General features: G+C 43.9%; 1 protein-coding gene across 2 annotated transcripts in view; it reads left to right on the plus strand.

The window, feature by feature from the left end:
• The window catches only part of LOC122540767 (transcription factor AP-2-alpha), a 62,549-nt gene that overhangs the window by 22,053 nt on the left and 15,237 nt on the right, over nt 1-25,259 (plus strand). For both annotated transcript variants that reach the window (XM_043676975.2, XM_043676974.2), the window contains exon 4: nt 19,786-20,011. In XM_043676975.2, coding sequence (XP_043532910.2) covers nt 19,786-20,011 — 226 coding nt within the window. The remainder of the gene's footprint in view (nt 1-19,785; nt 20,012-25,259) is intronic.

Consider the following 25,259-nt stretch of genomic DNA (forward strand, 5'->3'; position numbering starts at 1 on the left):
GCCCTTACCTATGAGCTATGAGTTCAAGTCCCACTCTGACCTGGGTAATTCAGAAATAGCCCTCATCCTAGAAACCAATGGTGTTGGTTTAGGTCAAGCAGCTTAGTTTCCTCCCAAACTAAATATGCTTGTTCCCTTACAGTCTTGCTGGTTACTGTTCAACAAGTGATTATCCAATTTCCTGCTAAAAGATTAGGTTACTTATAGTGTGGAAACAGGCCCTTCGGCACAACAAGTGCACTCTGACCCACCAAAGCACAACCCACCCAGATCCATTCCCCTCACACTACAGGCAATTCAGCATGGCCACTTCACCTAACCTGCACATTTTTGGACTATGGGAGGAAATCAGAGCGCCCAGAGGAAACTCACGCAGACATAGGGAGAATGTGCAAACTCCATATAGTCAGTCGCCTGAGGCGGGAATTGAACCCAGGTCTCTGGCGCTGTGAGGCAGCAGTGCTAACCACTGTGCCACCGTTTTGCCCATGGTGTTTGTGTTGTACTCTTAAGGCAAATCATGCCAGATCACAACTTGCTGAAAAATATTTCTCATTTTGCCCTTGTTCTTTTGCCAATTTCCTCAATCCTTTTGTTAGCTACCCTTAAGCATTGTGAATTTCACATTTATTCCGTCAAAAATCACTTGTAATTTCAGTCATTTCTATTACTCTCTCCCCTCTGGTGGAAGATGAACAATTCCACCTTCTTTCTCTTGTTCACATAACAGCTTCCCTCTTCCCTATTACTTCCTGAACATCCATCTTCAAGACCTCCACATCCTTCCTAAAGTGTGGGGCTCAAGATTGTAGTCAATATTCAAGCCAGGGCCTAACCAGTGTTTATAAAAGTTTATCATTGCTTGCTTATTTTGCACTCTCTATTTCGAATGTTCAGGATCCTGTGTGCTGTTTTCTTAACAGCTGTCTCAACTTGTCCTGCCAGCTTTAAAGATTTGGTTACATAAATCTCCAGGCCTTTTGGTTCCTGCACCCATTTTAACATTTAGCCATTTTAGTTTCTTCCAAATAGATCTGTCAGTGATAGTCATTTACGTTCCCCAGAGGTGTGTTTATATAGTTCTTTCTCTTCAGCTCTGCTTTCTGAAATTCATCCACCAACACTGCAAACATAGATCCTGTTTGGTGCAGCCATTTCACTGCTTATACCATTTATCTGTAGTTGCTCCTTATCTTAATTTACACATCCCATAATACAAGCTTGCCACCTCATTCATAAGCCCTGGTGGAAACTTAACCAACCGTGCAAATTTTGTTAACTTCAGTTAAATCTTTTCAAAGTTTATCTTCCACTATCTCATGGTATTGTACCTGAGTGCCCATTGGAGATCCAAAATTGAGTTCAGGTTGGACTGTTAGGTCTTGTCCATGTTCAATAATCTAACTGCATATGAATTCCTGAGGAGCATTCTTTGGTTTCTGAAAACTGAATGGATTGCATTTGTAGACAATAAATTTTGTTCCTCTTGCATTTCATTACCAAAATCTTTCCTATCAATTTCAGTGGGTTGAAATAGAAAGGAAACACACTATCCTCTCTTGAAATCATACTTTGCAGAGCATTTGTGCAAGAGCCAATTAATTTGGTAAAAAGAACATTACTTGGCAATATTCTCAAATGGAAACCATTCCATTAAATGTCAAGTAATTGAGCAACAGCTCGTTATCAAAGGTTCTGATTCTTTTTAAACAAATGAAGTTTAAGGTCTGTTGGCTTCATAGCAGAGACTGGAAGATTTTAGCAGTTGATTTGGTGATAAAACGAGGCTCTACACCTTATCTTCAATCACTCCCCTAATCACTCTGTCTTGGAATCTGGGGTAGGATGTTGAATTTAAAAAAAAAACTCAGAAAGACAGACAGTAATGTGGCATGTCACTGTAGTCTTGACAGTTTCTAATGCATGCCTGATGTTTACAGATCAGATCAGATCAAATCCTCACTGTGTAGATGCCGGCCATTTGGCCCATCAAGTCCACAGCATCCCTCTGAAGAGCGTCCCACCCAGACCCATACCCCCACCCTATAACACCATATTTCCCAAGGCTAACCCACCTTAACTTGTGCATCCCTGGACACTATGGACAATTTAGCATGGTCAATCCACACAAACTGCATAGCTTTGGACTGTGGGAGGAAACCAATGCTGACGCAGAGTATGTGCAAACTCCACACAGACAGTCCCCCAAGGGTAAAATCAAACGCAGATCTCTGGCACTGTAGGGATTCACTGGGCCACTGTGCCACCCCTAAATGCTGAATGGTCAAAGGGAGACAGTAGTGTAGTGACAATGTTACTGGACTAGTACTCCAGGGCTAATTTCTGGAGGTATGGGTTTTGTGATTCTTGTGGTAGTGTCCCTACTATTGAACCAGGAGGCCTGGGTTCAAGTCCCACCTGCTCCTCTGGTGTGTCATTACATCTCTGAGCAGGTTGATTAGAAAATAGTTTCAAGCTCTATCAAGGCAGCCAGTGCAATTTTAACTTCAATTGATAAATATTACCTTTAGTACTGGTGGCCAGCAATCACCCATTTCTATATTAAAAAAACCTTGGCCAGGAAATCTGCCATTTTTGGCTGATCTGGTTACAGGTAACACCAAACCACAGCAATGTGATTGACTCTGAATCATTCTCCCAGTTGGTCCAGCAAAACCCTCAGTTGTATTAAACCAGTACAGAAAAGTTAAATAAATAACAACAAACTTAATGGACTATTTGAAATTGATCTAGCACTGGAACAGTACTGTGAATATCCTTACATGACCACAGATGGAAGCCAATCAAAGGAGTGGCTCACTCATTACCCACTTTAGGGGCAGTTAGGGATGGGCAGTAATAACTTTAATCAGTAAGGTTCACATCTTGTGAATGAATCAGAAGGAAGCTTTGTGCTTCAGAACCAACAAACAACTAACAGGCACTGGCCACCAGGAGCAGTCCTGTCCAGTGTTCTGCCATCTGTCTGTGGTATAACTGTAATTAGCAAGCCCACACCCCCTTCCCTGTACAGCTTCTTGAATCAAAGGAACTTTTCAGAAGAACACTATGCTTACACTCTGATCTGATCTATACACACATTGTCTTAGACTCTGCTAGAATTTTGCCTCCTTTCCAATTCACTTTACCTTAACACAGAACAATGCAATCATCATTATCCATTCTGCAGAAGTCACATTTGTCAACAATTGCAAAACACAGGGATATACCAAGCTGACCATCACTAACCGCTAGCTGTTTACTCTCAGACATCTGCAAAGTGTCAGGGACACTGCTACCAAGTTCCACTCTCAAATAGCCCTCTCCCCCACACGCAGTTTTGGTTCTTCTAAGTCTTGGAGAAAGTGAGGACTGCAGATGTTGGAGATCAGAGTCGAGAGTGTGGTGCTAGAAAAGCACAGCTGGTCAGGCAGCATCCGAGGAGCAGGAGAATTGACGTTTCGGGCATAAGCCCTTCATCAGGAATGAAGGGCTGATGAAGGACTTATGCCTGAAATGTCGATTCTCCTGCTTCTTGGATGCTGCTTGACCTGCTGTGCTTCTCCAGCACCACACTGTTGACTTCTTCAAGGTCTAATAATTTCAGGATCCCAACACAGCCTTGGTCTAAAGATGAACCAAAGAGCTGAATTACAAAGGCGAGGTGACAGTCATCAAGGGACTTAGCAACCTTCAGGATGGATGATGGCAGACCCACTCAGAACCAACCCCTGCAGACCCCCTGAGACCCTTCCCACTATCGGTCACTTCTGGCCTGGATTCACTGACGAACCTCAGCCTTGAGTAAGTGCTAAACTGGCAGCAGCCACTGGCTTCCTGGTAGTGCTGTTGTTCAATAGAATGTGAGCCAGAGTTTTTAACAGCATGGTAAAAAGGCCCTTTGGCCTGTTGTGTCAATGCTGGCCATCAAGGTCAGACTCTGATTGGCTGGCTGGTGTGAGGGTCTCTGGGGTCCTGAGGGGAAGGCCTGCTGCTGTCTTGCCAAGTGCCTAAATTGAGCAACTCATACAGACCTTGCCGAAAATTAGGCAATGTGGAGCTCTCTCCAGCCAATGACAGGAACTCCTTCCTCCATGAGATTCTGCTCATCATTTCAGAATAAAACACATCCAAATAAATCAGTATGTGCTCACAAATGTTTAATAAATTGCAATTCCCTTTTGTTTTACTCTTTCTTCAACATTCCATTCTTCCTACACTGTCTCAGTAATTATAACCCCAACCACTTCACTGGCTGAAAAATGTTTTCAGATATCCTGAGATCATGAAATGTATAGAAAATAAATTCAAGTCTTGTCTTTATCATCTTTGTACAATTACTGTGAAAACATGACTATTACAAAGCAAGTTAACCTTTGTAGGAAGGATGCTTTGAAATCTTTATAACGATCTCAATGTTAAAATAAACTCAAGCAACCATAAAAGATACAGCAGGCTGGGACAGCTAGTTATAATTCAAAAGGATTTCAGCAACATTTTATAAATCACAGTCTGCAAACATTCAAAAAAGTCCCCATATTCTATTAATATTTGTTTTGTTCCTCACAAAACATTCAATTTCTGATGGTTGTTTTAAATCTCTCTGTATCTTAAATTTGGACAAAGATTGGATGTGTTGGCACAGATTGCCTGGAAATGGGAACTTTAGGGAGCTTGTTGAGTTTCCCAGACTCCATCTCAGTTATAATTGCTCGCTCTCAGCCGCAGTTCTCAATCCTACAACTACACATAAAGCATGGCCACACTCCTCCTACCCTCTCATCCTAAATTGTTGCAGCATTGAGCAAGATTTTAAAGTTATGAATAACTTTGGACAATTATGCCTGTCTCTTAGACATCTCATCAAGGAGGTGCCCAGCCCATTGAAATGCATCCTGTGGTCTGACTGTATCCAGCACCAGTTGAGTTTCTCAAAGTTCCGGGAAATGGCTCTTGAAACTTGTCTGGGCAGCACAGTGGCTCCATGGTAGGCACTGCTATATCAAAGCACCAGGAACCCTGGTTCAAATCCACTGTCTGTGTAGAGTTTGCACATTCTCCTGTGTCTGTGTGAGTTTCCTCCCACAGTCCAAAGACAAGTAAATTAGGTGGATTGGCTATGCTAAATAGTAACTAGGAATTGCAGGCTAGGTGGATTAACCATAGGAAATGCAAGGTTACAAGAGTGAGAGGGAGGGTCTGGGTGTGGTGCTTTTTGGAGGGTCAGTGTGGATTTGATGGGCTGAATGGCCTGCTACTACGTTGTAGGGATTCTGATTTTTCAGTGTAACAAGGCAGCATTTTAAGGTCTAATCTCATCAATTGGAGATGGGAACCTGCTTATTTTAAGGCTCTCTCTCTCGATCTCTTCTCTCTCTCTCTAAACAAATGGACAGAGAGAATTTCTGCTGGTCTGTAACGAGTTTGAATCATTTTGAGCTACAAAAAATTAAGAATCAAAGTTACCACCTCATCTTATAATAGTTATACACTTGTTGCTATCTTAACAAGTGAGACTACAGTAGTAATTGTCAATCTGAATCAATCCAATCCATTGTCCTGTTTCGGTAAGGAATGATATTCCTGCAAAAGTCCCAGATGCAGTGTAGACCAATGGAGAGGCTAGTGTACATAGTCGGACACGTGTGTGTGTGCGTGTGTGTGTGCGTGTGCGTGAAGTGAACTACTCAGCCCAGACTCACTCTCTGGGATTTGGACCGTAGCCAATCAGGTTTGGTAATTAAGGTATCTTAAAGTGTTGAGAGCTTCTGCTTCTGCCATTCTTTCAAATTGCATGTTCCAGACCCTGATTACATCTGGGGGAATACATCTTTCTTCACGTCATAAATCTATGGCCCCTTTTCCCTGACCCCTCTGCAAAAGAAAATAGGCCCATTCGCATTGACACTGTCCAAGCCCCTCACAATTTGTACATTTCAATCAAATCTCCCTCAGTCTCCTCTGTTCCAGGGAGAACACCCCGAGAACTCATAGCTGTAATTTTCCAGCCCTGACACATCCCTGCACATCATCTGTGTGCGCACTCCAGGACAATAATATTGTTTCCATAATGCTATGGCTAGAGCTGTGCTCTGTACAGTAGTTCCACCTGTACCCATGCGGATGCATTCCAAGACCAACCATGGATAGGAGCGAACTCATTCATTTAAATGGGGAACCTACCTTCCTGGCAGACTCCTGGTCCTTGGTTTTGGAATGTTCCCTATAATATGTCCGAGCCGTGGTAAACCACAGGTAACTGAAACAGCGGTAACAGGACCCACGGATACGGGAGTGGGGGGTTTCCCTGTACTCAGGTTGTGACCTAACTGTTGATTTATACAGTTTCAACACAATCTCCTTGCTGTTCTGCTTTATATCTCGGTAGTAAAAGTAACGGTTCCTTCTTAATCACCTTACTAACAGGTCCTTTTATCTTCAGGCCTCTGTGATAATTCACTCCAAGGACCTTCACTTCCTTTATATCCCTCAATGACTTGTGTATTCCATTACCTTGCTTGACCTTCCCAAATGTATCAGCTTACCATTCTCTGGGTTGAATTCCATTTGTCACTTCCCTGCCCACCTTACCATCATCAGCCATGGTAAGATTAATTCTGTCTTGTCCAACATGCCCCGGATCTCATCTCCTCCAGAACTGGTCCCAATGCCTGAAGGGTCAGAAGCCCTTTCCACCCACACATTCATTGATCTGATACTCCAATCCTGTACACAGTTGCGTGTGACCCTTGAGGTCATATGAAGGTGATTATGTTAGAGATCCTGCTCACAAATATTCTGCCTATCTCCCTGAATTCTGACTGAACTAGCTCATCTCTCTTTCAGCTCATGTTGTTGACTGCTGACTGATTCATCTCCCTCCCCAGGGTACTCAGTGTCATCCTTGACTCTGACATCAGGGAGGAAACACATGCCCTCCCAGATTCACATTTGAGATTGCAGAAATGCTATCTGACCCCCTACTGAACTTGCTTGTCCAGCCTTTCTTGTACTGTCCAGTGTGTGGCTGAGCCACCTGTGATGCCATGGACTTTCAGGATCTTGTGAATCCATATTTGAAATACAGTGGACAGTGTTTATTTCTTCATCTCAGGAACAATAAACTTGCTTTTAGGGGACTTGAAAGGAAGATGCACTGGATTAATTCCTGGAATGAGAGCAAAGGTTGAGCAGATAACGGACAATGTTTCCTTAAATTTAGAAGAATAAGAGACAATCTAATTGAAACATGTAAAATTTGTAACAGGCTTAATGAGTCAATTGCTGAGGGTGGAGATCTTGTGGGATCACAATCTCATAATAAAGGATGCTTTTTATTCATCATTGGGCTGTGAACATCCCTGGCTAGACCAGCATTTATTGCCCATCCTTAATTGCTCAGAGAGCAGTTAAGAGCCAACCACATTGCTTGGGTCTGGAGTCACATGTAGTCCAGACCAGGTAAGGATGGCAGTTTCCATCTGTAAATGGCATTAGTTTTTCCGACAATTGGCTCATGGTCATCAGATTTTTATGGAATTCACAATCCATCATCAGCCATGGTAAGATTAAAACCCAAGTCCCCAATCCAAGATCTCTGGATTAACAGTCCACTGATAATACCACCAGGCCATTGCCTCCGCACAATCAACCATTTAGAGCTGAGGTGAGGAACTCTTTGTTCACCCAGAGGGTTTGCAGATCCCAGGCACTATATATAGTCCCAATATTTCAAGATCCCAAGGGACGTAAAGGGGTAGAATGGGAAGGTGGAAATGCTGTCACTGATGGGCGGTAGTTTCATTGAATAGTGGAGTAGGTTGGAAGGACTGAATGACTTACTCTCAATTCTGTTTCTTATATTGTATGTTCTCCCGGTAAAAGAAGGGTTAATATAAAAAAGACCAACAAGTTACATTAAAAATACAATAACTACCATATGGAGACATTGCTCAGCTGCCTGTCAGATCTAAATTCAATCGAGCTGATGTCACACTAACACTTTTGATTCAAATTCCTCTCAACTCTACATTCCAGGCTCTTATTAAAGCTCCAAACATGTGGCATCCTTTGAGTGAATTTCCTGTTGTGCTGCTTTAAGTATCTGCTAGTGGTAGTGGTGGGTGGGAGGAAGGGGTGAGCTGATTGTTTGAAGGGTTTACCCATGGTGACCCTCCTTTGTGCCATTTCCTCTCCATCATTTTGTACTTTGTTCATGAAAGCCAAGGAAGAATAGGGCATGTTGACGTACCGAGATGAATTTATGCTGATACAGTATAGATTTATTTCAGTGCTGTGGTAATTTATATTGAGGTATTGTCGTTTATTCTTAGTAGAGTGATTCTTTATAGTAGGAGTGTTTTCATTCGCCTGTAACACTTCCTACATAAAGGTGGCACAGTGATTATCACTGCTGCTTCACAGTGCCAGGGACGTGGGTTTGATTCCACCCTCGGGTGGCTGTATGGAGCTTGTGCATTCTCTTAGTGTCTGCTTGGGTTTCCTCTGGGTGCTCCGGTTTCCTCCCACAGTCCAAAGACGTGCAGGTTAGGTGGATTGGCCATGCTAAGTTGCCCTGTAATGTGCAGGTTGGGTGGATTGGATATGGGAAATGCAGGGTTACAGGGATGGGATGGGTCTGGGTGAGGTGCTCTTCAGAGACTTGTTGGGCCAAATGGATTCTGTATGGATTCTGTGAATCTATGATATTGTGCGGTTCTCCCTCACTGCTCATGAGTTTTATCCAGTGCATAATCCAAGCCACTCACAATAAGAAGGGACCATGGTTATGATGATCCAGGTGGTTTGAGGTGGGTTTCTGGCTGCAGCATCATTGAGTTAAAGGAAGGAATAAATGGAGCAAGCTCTGTAATTCAGACTGCTGCCCCAATGTCCCTCAGAATGGCTGCATGTGTCTGTCAGATGAAGAAAGACTTTCACTCTGTGTTGAAGCTTGTCAGTATTCATTGCTGGCTGGTATCCTGTCATCAAGTCACTCTTCATTTACACTAGACAAATCCTTGACACTGATCCAGCTCCCGCAGAGGTAGCTCTCAGAGTGAACAGAACCTCCTGACACTCCTGTTCTTATCTGTCAGCCAGGGCTCCCTGATTGGACCAGATTTATCCCCTCATGACCAGGTTAACAGCCCCAGTCAGGAACTCACATTCTATGAGATCCACTCAGCTGACCTCATTACAGCTGTTAAAAGTCACACATGGGAACCTATGGTAAGGAAGAGCTGGAAATGTGTTGCTGGAAAAGCACAGCAGGTCAGGCAGCATCCAGTGAACAGGAGACTCGACGTTTCGGGCATAAGCCCTTCTTCAGGAATGAGGAAAGTTTGTCCAGCAGGCTAAGATAAAAGGTAGGGAGGAGGGACTTGGGGGAGGGGCGTCGGAAATGTGATAGGTGGAAAGAGGTCAAGGTGAGGGTGATAGGTCAGACTGGTGTGGGGGCGGAGAGGTCGGGAAGAAGATCTCAGGTTAGGAAGGCGGTGCTGAATTTGATGGATTTGACTGAGACAAGGTGGGGGGAGGGGAAATGAGGAAACTGGTGAAATCCGAGTTCATCCCTTGTGGTTGGAGGGTTCCTAGCCGGAAGATGAGGCGTTCTTCCTCCAACCGTCGTTTTTAGATTAGATTAGATTAGATTAGATTAGATTACAGTGTGGAAACAGGCCCTTCGGCCCAACAAGTCCACACCGACCCGTCGAAGCGCAACCCACCCATACCCCTACATTTGCCCCATATCTAACACTACAGGCAATTTAGCATGGCCAATTCACCTGACCTGCACATCTTTGGATTGTGGGAGGAAACCGGAGCACCCGAAGGAAACCCACACAGACACGGGGAGAACGTGCAAACTCCACACAGTCAGTCGCCTGAGGCGGGAATTGAACCCGGGTCTCTGGCGCTGCGAGGCAGCAGTGCTAACCACTGTGCCACCGTGCCGCCCACTTTTGTTGTTTTGTTGTCCGTGTTGTTTTGATGTGGTCTGACGATGGAGGAGTCCAAAGACCTGCATATCCTTGGTGGAGTGGGAGGGGGAATTGAAATATTGAGCTACAGGGTGGTTGGGTTGGTTGGTCCGGGTGTCCCAGAGGTGTTCTCTGAAACGCTCCGCAAGTAGGCGGCCTGTCTCCCCAATATAGAGGAGGCCGCATCGGGTGCAGAGGATGCAATAGATGATGTGTGTGGAGGTGCAGGTGAATCTGTGGCAGATATGGAAGTTTCCTTTGGGGCCTTGGAGGGAGGTGAGGGGGGAGGTGTGGGCGCAAGTCTTGCACCTCCTGCGGTTGCAGGGGAAGGTGCCGGGAGTGGAGGTTGGGTTGGTGGGGGGTGTGGATCTGATGAGGGAGTCACGGAGGGAGTGGTCTTTACGGAATGCTGATAGGGGAGGGGAGGGAAATATATCCTTGGTGGTGGGGTCCGTTTGGAGGTAGCGGAAATGACGGCGGATGATGTGCTGTACATGGAGATTGGTGGGGTGGTAGGTGAGGATCAGTGGGGTTCTGTCCTGGTGGCGGTTGGAGGGGCGGGGTTCAAGGGCGGAGGAGCGGGAAGTGGAAGAGATGCGGTGGAGGGCATCGTCGACCACGTCGGGGGGGAAATTGCGGTCCTCGAAGAAGGAGGCCATCTGGGTTGTGCGTTTTTGGAACTGGTCCTCCTGGGAGCAGATGCGGCGGAGTCGAAGGAATTGGGAGAATGGGATGGCGTTTTTACAGGGGGCAGGATGGGAGGAGGTGTAGTCCAGGTAGCTGTGGGAGTCGGTCGGTTTGTAGTAGATGTCCGTGTTGATTCGGTCGCCTGAGATAGAAATAGAAAGGTCGAGGAAGGGGAGGGAGGAATCTGAGACTGTCCAGGTGAATTTGAGGTCGGGGTGGAAGGTGTTGGTGAAGTGGATGAACTGTTCAACCTCCTCGTGGGAGCACGAGGCGGCGCCGATACAGTCATCGATGTAACGGAGGAAAAGGTGGGGGGTGGGGCCAGTTCCTCCAAACGAAAGGAGTAGCCATGGGCACCCGCATGGGCCCCAGCTATGCCTGCCTCTTCGTAGGATATGTGGAACAATCAAAGCACCTTCCTATGGTAAGGAAGAGTCCATTCAGCCCCTCAAGCCCTGCAACTTAGTGAAATCTTGTGTGATTGGTATTTCATCCACTCACCTATATTTGCTCCATACTCCTTAATATCCTTACCCACCACAAAACTATGTTAGTGTAAACTCCAATTCAATAGCATCCACTGGAGACAGTGTTTCACATTTCCACAACTCAGATGGAGTAATTTCTTTGATCTGCACTTAGTAGATACCTTTTCTGGTTTTTAACTCTTCTATGAAATCACCTTTCAACCTTCTGTATTGGCAGTGAAACAAGCTAAGTTTACAAAACCTATTCTCGTAATTAAACCCTTTAAGTCTAGGCCTCATTCAGTTAACCCTTTCACCTCATGGTTTTTCTCAGGTTATCTGCAATAGTGTAAGTCATTCCCCAACAAGGACACAACCATGTTTAGGGGACGATAGGGAGAGAAAAATACTCGACAGACAGACAGGAGCTGAATATCACCATTCCTCAGTCATTTCTGTCCAGACACCAATGGGTCGATGAGTTCCTGAGTCGTGCAGATGAAAGATGGTTTCAACTTAAGCACTACTGACCACAAAGCCACTAAGCAAGGCCAGTCAGGGAAGTGTATAACAGGACCATTAATCAGAAGATGTTCCTTACCCACCATCTTATTGCTGCTGCTGTTACAGATTAGCAGAAAATCGCAGCTGGCCATCCATCCAACCCACCCTCCCTTACTCTCAATTACCTGACCCACCTCCTCACCTCATCCCCTCAGATTACCTCACTACCTGCTCTCCATATATTAATCCATATGTCCTCATTCTGGCAGTCAAACTGAATCTCCCCCAACCTGCAATAGTTTTACTACAAATTAACAAACAGACACTGAATGTGAAAAGAATGCGATTTATTTGAAACCCTGTTTGACTTTTATTCGTAAACCTTTTGTGGCAGTGCCCAGATTAAATGGTGCATTCCTACCAACTCTGGGAAAATGCTGGGATTTTGAAAAGCTAACTGAGGGCAGACATTGGGTGGACTTCTTGGTATCACAAGACAGCTGTCACTCAGATCATAGACACACCCATGGGGACAGAGGGAGTTTTGTATCAGCTCAACACCTTTATAATTATACTACAGTCCAGCTCAACACCTAGAAGACAGTTGGAGATTTAAAAAGGTGGGAAATTAGACAGAGCAGAATATTTAAATTGGATTGCAACCTATTTTGTTTAAGTTTCATCACTAAAAGCTGATGTAGTCGCAGGACACAGTGGTGCTGTGGGAGTATAACTTGGTTAGTAATCCAAAACCCAGCCTCTGGTCATGGCAGATGGTGAAATGTGAATTCAATAAAAATCTGGAAGTCATGGAAATAATGTAATCACTGCAATTTTTGTAAAAATCCATCTGGTTAACTAATGTCCTTTAAAGATGTAAATCTGCCATCCTTACCCAGTCTGGCCTACATGTGACTCCAGAACCACTGCAATGTGGTTGACCCTGAACTGCCCTCTTGTACAATGGGTTAAGGAGATGCCCACATCCCTCAAAGGGGAGAGAAACACCAAAACAGGAACTCACTGTCTGCCTCCAGCATTCATCCCTGCAGTTGACTCCTGCTCCGTTACGCATTCATTTGACTGATAATTGTGACTTTCCTGATGAAGGGCTTATGCCCGAAACGTTGATTCTCTTGCTCCTCAGAGCCTGACCTGCTGTACTTTCCCAGCACCACACTTTTGACTTTGATCTCCAGCATCTGCAGTGCTCATCCCCTGACAAAAATAGGACAATAGATTCAAATCAGAAAATGAGCTGATGTGTATTTGAGCATGGAACTGCTATTGGCTGGTTTCAATATTCATGGATAGTTGGACTGAATGAATTTTGGTTACTGGTGGTGAGGTCTGACACTGAGAAGACTCAGGAAGGGCAATATGGTGGCTCAGTGGTTAGCACTGCTGCATCACAGTGTCCGGGACGTGGGTTAGATTCCAATCTTGCGTGACTATCTGTGTGGAGAAAGTGAGGTCTGCAGATGCTGGAGATCAAAGTTGAAACTTTATTGCTGGAACAGCACAGCAGGTCAGGCAGCATCCAGGGAACAGGAGATTCGACGTTTCGGGCACAGGCCCTTCTTCAGGACTATCTGTGTGGAGTTTGTACATTTTACCTGTATCTATGAGTTTCCTCCGGATTCTTTGGTTTCCTTCCACAGTCCAAAGATGTGCAGGTTAAGTGGATTAATCATGCTGAATTACCCCATAGTGTCCAGGAGTGTGCAGGCTCGGTGGGTTAGCCATGGGAAGTGCGGGTTTATGGGGATAGATTGGGAGAATCTCGGAGGGTCAGTGTGGACTTGATAGGCCAAAAGGCCTCATTCCACACTTTTGGAATGTTGTGATATTAGAGTAGAGCCATTCTGTCCAGTTGCCTGGTTGGGAGGGAACAGCATGGTACTGGGGCAGGTGTTAGGGTGATGGAACATACAATGGGACCCAGTGAGAGGAGGGTAGAGAAGGAATATGGGAGTGAGGGCACACTGAGTTGTAACTGCCCTCATTGTCATACAGACATCTGAGTGGGGGCAAATAGACCTTTGAACTTAAGTCTCAACCAGTTTGCTTAGCTGAATTCTATGCACCAGCATGTTTGACTTCATTAAATCTGAATTTCTGTAAGTTCTGTCATTATGAATGGAAGACCCTTCATTGCTGGTTGGGAACTCCTGACCTATTAATAGCCAGGGACACATCCTTCGAAGGTGGGTCAACCTTTAAGGAGATCAGTAGGAGTCAGGTTAATATTGACAGCATCTGTGGAGAGAGAAAAAGATGTTACCAATTTCGATCTAATATGGGTCCTCTTTGAAAATTTCTCCAGCCCTTTGTGGATTTATTTCAGATTTCCAGTGCATGCAGAGTTTTATTTCTGTTCAGTAATGAGATCAGGTGGTTTGATGTAACCACACAGGACACAAGTTGCTCCTAAAGTGTACAAAATTGAAATCTTCTCTATTGGAGCAATATTTCAATGTGAATCTGTGGCATTGGTGGTGGAAGCAATGTGTTCAAACCTAAATGAGTTTGAAATCTTTCAGAAGGTAACATTTGGCAGTGGCAGTATCGACTGTTTATATCTCCCACAATTACACCAGGTCGTGAATTAAACCAGGCAGTGAAAAGCAATCTCTTTTCATCACTATTGGAGTCAAACATAAAGGTACTACTGACAATGTATTAAACGTTCCAACTATCTAAGACAGAATGAGCATTTCAGAAATTTTCACACCTTTTTAAAGTGATTATCTTAATCCTCTGTGATTAACAAATCTCATCATTACCAGTTTTTTACTGTTGCATGCATACATACATTTTATACCTGATTTGGGTTTTCATAACCCCTTCCAGAGCTTTACCAGTGTTGAAAGGAACAGCCTAAGCTTAAAATTATGGTGCCATTTCCTTGAAAATAACAAGGCAGGTCATTTAGCCTCTGGCATGTACTTTTCCTACGTCTTAACGCAAACAGTTATATCACTCATTTCTGACATGAGAAATGAACTGAATAGCAACACACTTAGTATAAGCTATAAGTGTGGTGGTGTAGACAAGCAGGAGGCTGGGAGAACACAGCAAGCCAGGCAGCATCAGGATGTGGAGAAGTCACCAAAGTTTTGGATATAACCCTTCTTCAGGACTGTAATGTGTGATGGGGAGCACTATCTGGAGAATGGGGCCATTGAGCTTGGACAAGAGTGAGAATTGCCAGGAGAAGATTAACATTGATAAGTGGGCACTGAGTGTTGATGGGACAGGTTGTGTACATTGCTTGGGTGGTGGGATTGGAAAGGAGGAGGAAGCAAATATTGCTGTGGGTTGGATTGCATTTTTGGGGGGGGTGAGTGAGAGACAGTGATCCAGGATTGGTTTAGGTGAGAATCATTGAATTCCTAGACCCTCAAAACCCTCAAAAGAGCATCCCACCCAGACACCCTGCACTTCCCATGGCTGATCCACCTAGCTTGTACATCCTGGACACAATAGACAATTTAGTATGGTCAATCCATATAATCTGCACATTTTTCAACAGTAGGAGGAAACCCATACAGAGTTCATGCAGACCCCACACAGACAGTCACCACCAAAGATGGAATTGGACCTGGGTCCCTAGCATTGTGAGGCAGCAGTGTTAACCACTGAGCCACTGTCCCAGCCATGAGCGGTAGCATTGTTCCAACACGCCAGCATTTTAAGTTATATTGCTTAGCATGCTTTATGCCCATTAAGTACATTTGTTAAAAAAACCAGCATTAACATACGGCAAACAGCTTAAGTTTCCTTAGATGTAGCCATCTGATGTTGGAAGTCATGCAGCAATTTGGATTGGCAGATAAACTGGGCGAGTGGGAAGTTTAACGTCCCGTATAAGTACTGCACACGTCAGCAGTTTCTCAGGGCCCCAGTGCACATCAGAGATGTATGTTGAGATATTTGCCCTCATTGAAGGGTTTGGGACACTATAGAATGTGACTGCCCGATTTCTTTAATCCATCAGTAAAATGCCAATTGTGGTTGTCATCGTGTCTTCCAATAACAGGCTTTTCCTGCATTCAGGGAAATTATTATCTGGCTAAAATACAGCAAGTTGCTCAGTGAGAACAGTTTCTGATTTCCTGACTGAAGCTGGGCTCAGGTCCATTCTATTCTTTCTTGTGTATGTCTATGTATTGTGTGTGACAGTGTATGAGATTGTGTGTGTCAGCATGTGTTTCAGTGTCTGTGAATGCCACGAGGCAGGTTGGTCATTAAGCTGCTCATAACCAAGCATGTTTCTGTCCTCCCTAAACCTCGATACTCTCTGAGTAGGAAGCAAGGGGCTCACTGAGTGGTAATCAGGAACTGGGAGCTGGGATTTATCCTGTTGAAAGTGCTCAGTGCTTCACTGCGTGCATGTGCACGTGGTAACAGAGCACTGTTTTTGTGAGTCCTGAGCTGATTATTGTACAAGCATTACCTCAGTAACGTGTTCAGAGATTTTAATACACACCTCTGGAGCAGTTTAGATTTGAACTCCCATCTCAGAGGCAGAGATACTACCACTGGGCCGCAAGAACCCTGAAAGGAATTATTTTAATCAATCTGTTCAGGCATGTTACTTCACACCCTCAAGGGCAGGTGGGACTTGAACATCCTGGACCAAAAGCAGGACACTACCACAGCATCATAAGCCCCAATGCTTGGAGCGTACTGTATATGGAAATCTCAATGCATAATTGAAGGCATCTTAAAGAATACACTGCTGTATCCAGTATTTGTTGGCAACCAGATCAGTTTGGTGGCTTTTACTTCGGGCTAATAATCTGATCCTGGTGATTAAATACTTGTTGAAATTGGCTAGGCGTGAATGTGCCGGTGAGGTGCTCAAATATCAATCTCACACTTCTGCTCCTCGGCTGTTTTTACACTTAAATTTAGACACGGTTGCAGACTAGTTTGATGCTAAGATGTAAGGCATGATAAAGGAAGAGCACAGTGTTTGAGCTAACTGGGTGAGATTGCACTTTAATGCTTCAGTGTGTGTAGATGCTCTACATCTGTTATCTCTGTAAAGGGTTGATTTTATTGCATGTACCCATGCCAGTGCCCAATAAACAGCAAAGACACCATTTGATTCCTATTGAATGAGGTGTACAAGAAGGCAGTGAGGGGATTGGCTAAAGAAATTAGGATACTTGCTGCAAAGGCATTGTGAAATTATGGGAAAGGGAGCTAATAGCATCAGCTCCTTCCTCGGGAGTTTTGAGGATGGTGAGAGGTTAAGGGCCCTGTAAGCTAATTGATGTATACAGTACATCTACATCATCTGAACCACAGTGAGCTCAGTCCTGGTCAGCAGATTGAAGCTGAATTCTGAGATTTTCCCTTTGAGTCTCAGCTGAACAAAAGAAAAGTTGTTAATAGACATAAATTACCCAATAGCAATGGGCAAGTCCAACTGAATGCCAGGCTGGGATTCAGTCCTTGCTCCTCTGATTAGAAATCCAGTACCTGATTATGTTGGGGGTAAAGAGGGCCTGAATGGTCAGTTTTACTAGATACTAAAGCTATTATTTCTGTGCCTTGCACCTAACTTGACAGTACGATTTGTTGCATGTTAAACTACATTGAATTACGGAGAAATGGCCTTTTGTTCCAAGTGGTCTATACTGGTGTTAACAATTTAGGCCAATCGCCTCCCACTCTGATACTCCCCAACCTTCCCAAGTTCTCTCCCCCATTCTGTACATTCAGCCTTCCCCACACGTACACCATTGGCCAGCACCAAAAGGCAGGTTCCACATTCTTATCACCTTTTCCCTAAATTCCATTTTTGACTTGTTCGTGACAATCTTGTATCCATGTTGACTTGTTCTGGGTGGCCCCACGATTAGGGAATAATTTCTCCTCATTTCCCTTTTCCAACTCCTTCCTAGTATTAAATACCTGAATATTAATAATCATACCATAATAATTATGACAGTGCCATTAGCTTTTGATGCTCTAACGTTCTGGAATAATAAATAATCAGTCCATAAAAACAAAAGTCTATTGAATCCCCTTCATGTTCTCTTTCTGAGAAAGAAATCACATCTGCTCAGCTTACACAGAGAGTTGTGCCCTCTCCATTCATGTAACATTCTTGTAACCCTTTCCTGTACTCTCTACAGTCTCCTTCAATTACTTGCTTGTAGTATTGTGAGCAGAGTGCAGAACAAAACTTCAATTTCTGTGCTGGATGACTGTATGACTCTATAAGCAGAGTCCAGAAGATCAAAGAAACAGTTACTTATACCCTTTTTATGGTATTATAGATATTTTCTTTAGATACTTTCTACAGAGATGCAGTTTTCATCAAGAAGAACTGGATAGTATTCTGGTAGTTCAGCAATGTGATAGTGTGAGTCACAATGCGACACAGTTACTTCACTTCTGCTCGTGGGACTAGCATGCCATCCTGATGTACCTTGTGTCCATGCGGTGTGGTTGGTGGTCCTTCCTTTTCATGTGTAAATGGGACAGTGTGCAATGGCAAAAGTGTGCCCGTGATGAATTCCTGGTAGAGCTGATATAATCAGTCCAATTCTTCAGAGTGGCACTGCAGTTCATTATTGAGGGAGTGCTATATTTTCAGAGGGGCCTTCACTAAGTGTAATGTTAGACTCTATTCCTATTTGCCTGATCAGGTGGACACTAAAAGACGGTGTGTAAGGAATGGTAGAGTTTGTGGGTTACTAAGAGGACTGCTTCAATCATGTACTTTTCCAACTAGTTCCTCTTTGTCAGGGTAGGAAAATGGCTAAAAACCATTCTCGAACATCCATTAGACCCAAACTATCTGTTATTTCACTCAGTATGACCCACTTCATTTCTTGTCACCTCTCCTGCCAGATAAGAACATGTGGAATATTATCAATCTGGCTTAGGTTACAGTTAACACTTAGGTAAAAACAATGACTGCAGATGCTGGAAACCAGATTCTGGATTAGTGGCGCTGGACCGTAACATCGATTTTACTGCTCCTCGGATGCTGCCTGAACTGCTGTGCTCTTCCAGCACCACTAATCCAGAATACACTTAACACTTGTACATCAGTAATTACTAAAATTCCTTCCTGTCTATGTTACATCTAGATCTGGCTATTCTCGTGCATATCCAACTGGCCTCCCATCTTCCATCTTTCATAAACTTTCAGCTCATTCAAAACTTTGCTACTAATAACTAGGAGAAAGTGAGGACAGCTGGACATCAGAGTCGAGAGTGTAGTGCTGGAAAAGCGCAGTGGGACACGCAGCATCCAAGGAGCAGGAGAATCGATGTTTCACGCAAAAGCCCTTCATCAGCCCTCCTGATGAAGGGCTTATGCCCGAAATGTTGATTCTCCTGCTCCTCAGATGCTACCTGACCAGCTGTGCTTTTCTCGCACCACACTCTCTACTGCTACCAATAACTCCCTAGTATTGTTCATCTAGCACTCCCCCACCCCGTTCATTCTCTAATGCTCCAAAATAGAACCTTGGGACCTTCTACCATGTTAAAGGTATAAATATAAATGAAACTCCTTGTTGTATTCAAGCTTCCACTTTATATTGAGGATGGGAACAAGTTGCTGTTACCATAGCGACTCAGCAGTAGATGCTAACATGTCTCCATATGGAATTGGTTCAACTTGTTTGGATGTCAGTGTTAGCTTTCAGCTTTAGAAAGAAGTTTATGCATTCATTTGAATAAAATAACTAGTACATCTGAGCTTTAGTTTCTGACTTAGCCCAACTGCATTGACTAGCCTGCCCCTGTTGAAGTCTTTCTTTGGTTGAGCCTGTACTGGTAGAATCCAATACTTCACGTTTTTCTAAGTTCTTTGAAAATTAGTGCTTTCAGCTTGTGCTTTTGAATTGGTATCTGTCAACTTTTTAATTTGAATTCCTTCCCTATCTCCCTTAAAAGCGTGCACACTCTCAGTTTCCTGCAAGCCAATATAACTGACCATACGCTGTATATATAGAATCCACTGTGAGAATATGTACAGCTCCCACATGTATTCAATATGGGGCTCAAGGACATAAATCGGGCTGTTCTGTTTGATACACAGCAGCCAAAGTTGTTACTTGTGCCCTTTAGGTTATTTGTGACAACTGATTTATTTGTCTTTCCTTTCCAAGGGCCAATATCAATGTCCAAAAGCACAGCATTGTCTGCACTAACCTACCAGAAGGAGAGTTTGACGGGGGGCGTTACCAATCCCAATGAAGTCTTTTGTTCAGTTCCTGGTCGCCTCTCACTCCTGAGTTCAACATCCAAATACAAGGTGACAGTGGCTGAAGTCCAGAGGCGCTTGTCTCCTCCTGAGTGTCTGAATGCATCCCTTCTTGGTGGAGTCCTGCGAAGGTGAGTGAGAAAACTGCTGAAAGAAGCTGGTGGGAGGGAGAGGGCTGCTTTATAATAAAGTACCACACAAGTAAATTACTTTGGAATTTGTTCAACAACTTCATGTCAGTTGGAATTTACAAACTATTATGTAAAGAGGACAGCAAGAGTAATGCATCTTTTAGGAGGCTCCAAACCAGTTGAGAGCCAGTGAAATATTTTTGATGTGTAGTTACTATTTCAATGAAGGAACTATGATTGATAATGTCGGCATTGCAAGCTCCCAAAAACAGTAATGTGATAAATGACCAGATAACTTGTAATAACAGAAAATGCTGGAAGTACTCAGCAGGTCAGGCAACATTAGTGAAGAGAGGAACTTGAGTCAATGTTTCAGGTTGATGATGTGGGATGATGAAGAGACTTGCCAGGTTTCAGACACGTAGAGAATTGGGAATGCCCGTGACTGGGTGGAAGGTGGGGGTGATTGAATGGGAAAAAGGGATGATAGTGGAGTCAACAAAATAAAGTATATGTCAAACGGGAAAATCAGAACAATTTCTAACAGCTGCTGTCTGAAATACTGAGGAAAGGGTTTAATCTGAAATTGTTAAATTGAGTTTGGAAGACTGGAAGATGGCTAGACAAAAGATAAGGTGTCTTTCTTCAAGGTTGTATTTCACTTGAACAATGTAGGAACCCAAGGATAAATTAGGACGATGGTGAAAAATAAAAATGACTTGACAACTAAACTCAGCACCACGTTGATCATGCAGACTGAATGGATATCTTCAGTTAGTCAGTCTAGATGTTGTCTCCACAGCAGAGGGAACAGTATCAGCAGCAAATTCTAAAATGAGACAAGGAAAGTTTGGAGTCTTGGAAGGATTAAACTAAAAGAAAGGTTGGAAGTGGACGTCTTGCCAATGTGAAAGATTGAGTATTGGGGGTGATTGACGAATGGATCGGGATATCAGGGACAAGGAATGATTCCTTTGGAATAATGTGAAGTGTGGGGTGAATCTGCTGACTGTGGACTGTGTGGTGGAAGGTAAAGGTGAGGGGGAAATACTATGGAGGGTATGAGGGTAGCAAGCAGAAAGGCATGAAATAGAGCGATGTGGTTAACAACCCTGTTGTAGTGTGGAGATTGACACTGTTAGTACACTTGCAACTGAGAAATTGGACGATCTTTTGTAATCTGTTTCTGTGACTTCCGGTTGGGGAATAAATGTTGGTCTGAGATCCTGTGGTCCTCTTTGAATAGTACACAGAACTTTCCCATCCATCTGAAAGAAGAACCTTTGACAGTGTAGCATTCAGTTGGTGCTGTTCCAAAGTGACAGTCTGGATCCTGGGCTCTGCAGTGATATTTTGATAATGCAAATAGTAGGTCATGACTAAAACCTCAATGACATTCCACCATTGGATCCATTTTGCATCTTGTCCAAAGGGAATAAAGCTTTGAAAAATTCCTTCTGTATCACTTTAGTCAATGACAGTGCTGAGCTAATGTAGGATTGCTATCAGTTAAGAGAAGTTGTTACCATTTCTGGTACGAGGGTAACTGCTTTGAATGTTGGGTGGGAAGTCATGAATCAAGGTCACAAGCCAGTTGGACTGAGAGCAGCCCCCTGCAACCTTTGGAGTTGCTGCAAACTCCATGCATCTGCTCAATTGTACTTTATTTCACACTGTCAGCTTGAGAAAACCCTTCAGGATAAACAGTGCTGATCTAGGGTGACTGAAGCATATGGAATGTCTACCAAAGCCTCTTGGCATTTTGGATTCTTTACAGCTACAGGCTATCTTCTTTCATTGAACTTAAGTTGAAATTAATAGACCCTGATTAGATCATGTTTAAGTACTATGCATAGTCTTGATCTCTTAAAATATTTTCATGAAGAAAATGGAGGCGTTAGACAAAGTGCAAGAAAACAGGTTCCAAGGATGATTTCAAATTGAAGACCTTATAACTATCAGGAAAGATTGAATATACTGGGGCACTTTTCTCTTGAAAAGAGAATGCTGTGGGTCACTTGTAGGAGGTCATAGAGTCATAGTGGTGTACAGCATGGAAACAGACCCTTCGATCCAACCCGTCCATGCCGACCAGATATCCCAACCCAATCTAGTCCCACCTGCCAGCACCCGGCCCAGTTCCCTCCAAACACTTCCTATTCATATACCCATCCAAATGCCTCTTAAATGTTGCAATTGTACCAGCCACCACCACTTCCTCTGGCAGCTCATTCCATACACATACCACCCTCTGTGTGGAAAAGTTGCCCCGTAGGTCTCTTTTATATCTTTCCCCTTTTACCCTAAACCTATACCCTCTAGTTCTGGACTCCCTGACCCCAGGGAAAAGACTTTGCCTATTTATCATATCCATGCCCCTCATAATTTTGTAAATCTCTATAAGGTCACCCCTCAGCCTCTGACACTCCTTATATACTTCATGGTAAGATCCTAGGGAGTGTTGCTGAACAAAGAGACCTTCGAGTGCAGGTTCATAGCTCCTTGAAAGTGGAGTCGCAGGTAGATAGGTTAGTGAAGAAGGCGTTTGTTATGCTTTCCTATATTGGTCAGAGTATTGAGTACAGGAGTTGAGAGGTCATGTTGCGGCTGTACAGGCTGTACATTGGTTAGGCCACTGTTGGAATATTGCATGTAATTCTGGTCTCCTTCCTATCGGAAAGATGTTGTGAAACCTGAAAGGGTTCAGACAAGATTTACAAGGATGTTGCCAGGGTTGGAGGATTTGAACCATAGGGAGAGGCTGAACAGGCTGGGGCTGTTTTCCTTGGAGCGAGGTGGTGACATATTGCAAAAAGTAGGATAGATTTATTCACTTTAAATTACACAATGTTCAGTCAGCGTCAGATTTGTAACCACCGTCAATGTGCTAGAAGCAACTAACCTTGGATTTGAAATACAAATACTGAGTACACTGGTATAATTTCCATGGTGTGTTGCACCCCACGCAAGTCTCTGTGCCAACATGGGCTGTGAAATGCACGTTGTATTCTGGAGCGATGGATGGTGTGTGTAGAATCTCCCAATATTTTTTCTGTTATGTGGCCAGCCACAGGACATCTCACACACACACTGCCTGCCACTGATGTGTTTCCAAGTTGCTAATCGACCAGATTATCATCATAGTCTTGGGAAGGGCAGAATCCTGGCTCAGGGACAGGGATGTTACCCACCGTGCCACAATGCCTCACCAACTTTCATGTTAGTGAAGTTGAACCCGTCTCTCTCTGTGTCTTTAAGTTCTCACATTAACACTGAAAATCACATTGCATATTTGAGGATGAAATTCTGTCTTTCGTTTACACTGCATTTCTTTATTCTTTCCTCAGTTCTGTTGTCCAGACAGATTATGACATACCTCTGTAGGAGATGGGTTTTGAATCCTTACTTTCCAGTCCAGAGGTAGAGATACTGCCACCGTGCCACACTCCATTCTTTCTATTACAAGATGGGAACCAAGACTCTCTCCTGCCACTTCTGCAGGGTCTGTCCTGCCAGTGGGATAAGGGCATATCCAGGGATGGTGATGGTGGTATTTGGGACATTGTCTGTAAGGTATGATTCTGTGAGTATGACTGTGTTAGGCTGTTGCTTGTGAGACAGGGAGAAAGTGAGGACTGCAGATGCCGGAGATCAGAGGCGAGAGTGTGGTGCTAGAAAAGCACAGCAGGTCAGGCAGCATCCAAGGAGCAGGAGAATTGATGTTCCGAGCATAAGCCCTTCATCAGGACAACTCTCCCAATTTTGGCACTAGCCGCCAGATGTTAGTAAGATGGGCTTTGCAGGATTGACAGGGCCTGGATTTGGCATTGTTGTTTCTGGTGCTAAAGTTGATGCCTGGTGATCTATCTGGTTTTAGCAGTTGATACAACAGAATAGCTAGCTAGGCCATTTTAGAGGGTAATTTAGAGTCAACATGTAGGCCAGCCCAAGTGAGAATGGCAGATTTCCTTCTTTAAGGGACATTAGTGAACCAGATGGGTTTTTGTGATAATTCAGTTGTTTCATAGTCATCATTAGACTCTTATTTCAGATGTTTGTTGAATTTAAATTCTGCTATCTTGTCATGGTGCAATTTGAACCTGGTCTGCAAACATTACCTGGGTTTCTCAATTTCAAGTTGAAAGGCAATACCACCACCAGCCTCCCATAAGTTAATGGTCATCTAAAGGTGCTAAACTCACCACCAGCCTGATTACGTTGTCTTCCCAATGGGTGGCAAAAGTGACTAGGAAGTCTGGATGACCTGCCACCAACTGCCCCAACTGGAACCAATCCAAGACAGGGATGAGGGGCAAAAAGGTGATTGCAGGAAGCCAATTTTCTGCCCTTGGCTCCGACTCCCAAACAAAGAGTTCCTAAAGAGATTGGCCTGCCTTGCCTTTGGATTCTCTGAGGAATAGGCCTCCACCTTCCCAAAGCTGCCAGCCTTTGAGTAACCAAAACCTCCAGCAAGGCAGAACTTCAGCACTGAGGCCCATGATTTTCCAACCTGCTCAGGGGTTGGCTCTAACTCACCTGATTATAGCCCGATTGAGCTAGATTGCAGGTAGTGGGTGGAGGGTGAGTTGCCGCTGAACACAATTGCTCCCACACTTAATGTTTTGAGCACTTAATCTCCATCCAAATAATCTGATGATGTGGCTGTCCTCCATCTTAGGAACAGCTCTAATATGAACTAAACATGCAGATGTTGCCTTTGGTATTCTCAACATTCAATGTGAAAAAAATACTCTGCTTATAATCCTATTGATGGTGCTTTGTCGAGCTCCTTAAATAGACTGACCGTGACAAAAGTTCCGAAGTTTCCAGACAATGATTGTGTCACGTCAAATTATTCAGTATTTAGAGGGAAATTTCACTTGGATAACTGATATCACTTGCCCAGGACCTTGTATAAGGGAATGTGCCGAATGAACGATTAATCAAAAATAAACACAGAAGTGGGCAAATGATTCATTGTAATTACAGATTTGCATAAAATACGGTGGATGCTGGAAAACTGAAACAAACACAGAGAATTCTGGGGAAACTCAACAGGCCCCTGTAGACAGAGGAACAGTTAATGTCTCGAGTCTTCTCCAGAACCAAGTCAAATCCCAGGGGGAGTGGAGGGCACAAGATCACAATGAAAAAATCAGAATGGAGAATTATTTTCACATTTGTGAGATACGTTACTGGAGAGATTGTTAAGTCACACTGCATAAATGGTTTTGAATGGCATTTAACT

The sequence above is a fragment of the Chiloscyllium plagiosum genome, unplaced genomic scaffold (assembly GCF_037043375.1).
Source record: "Chiloscyllium plagiosum isolate Xiang-an unplaced genomic scaffold, Cpla_swu_hap1 HiC_scaffold_15, whole genome shotgun sequence".
NCBI lineage: Eukaryota > Metazoa > Chordata > Chondrichthyes > Orectolobiformes > Hemiscylliidae > Chiloscyllium > Chiloscyllium plagiosum.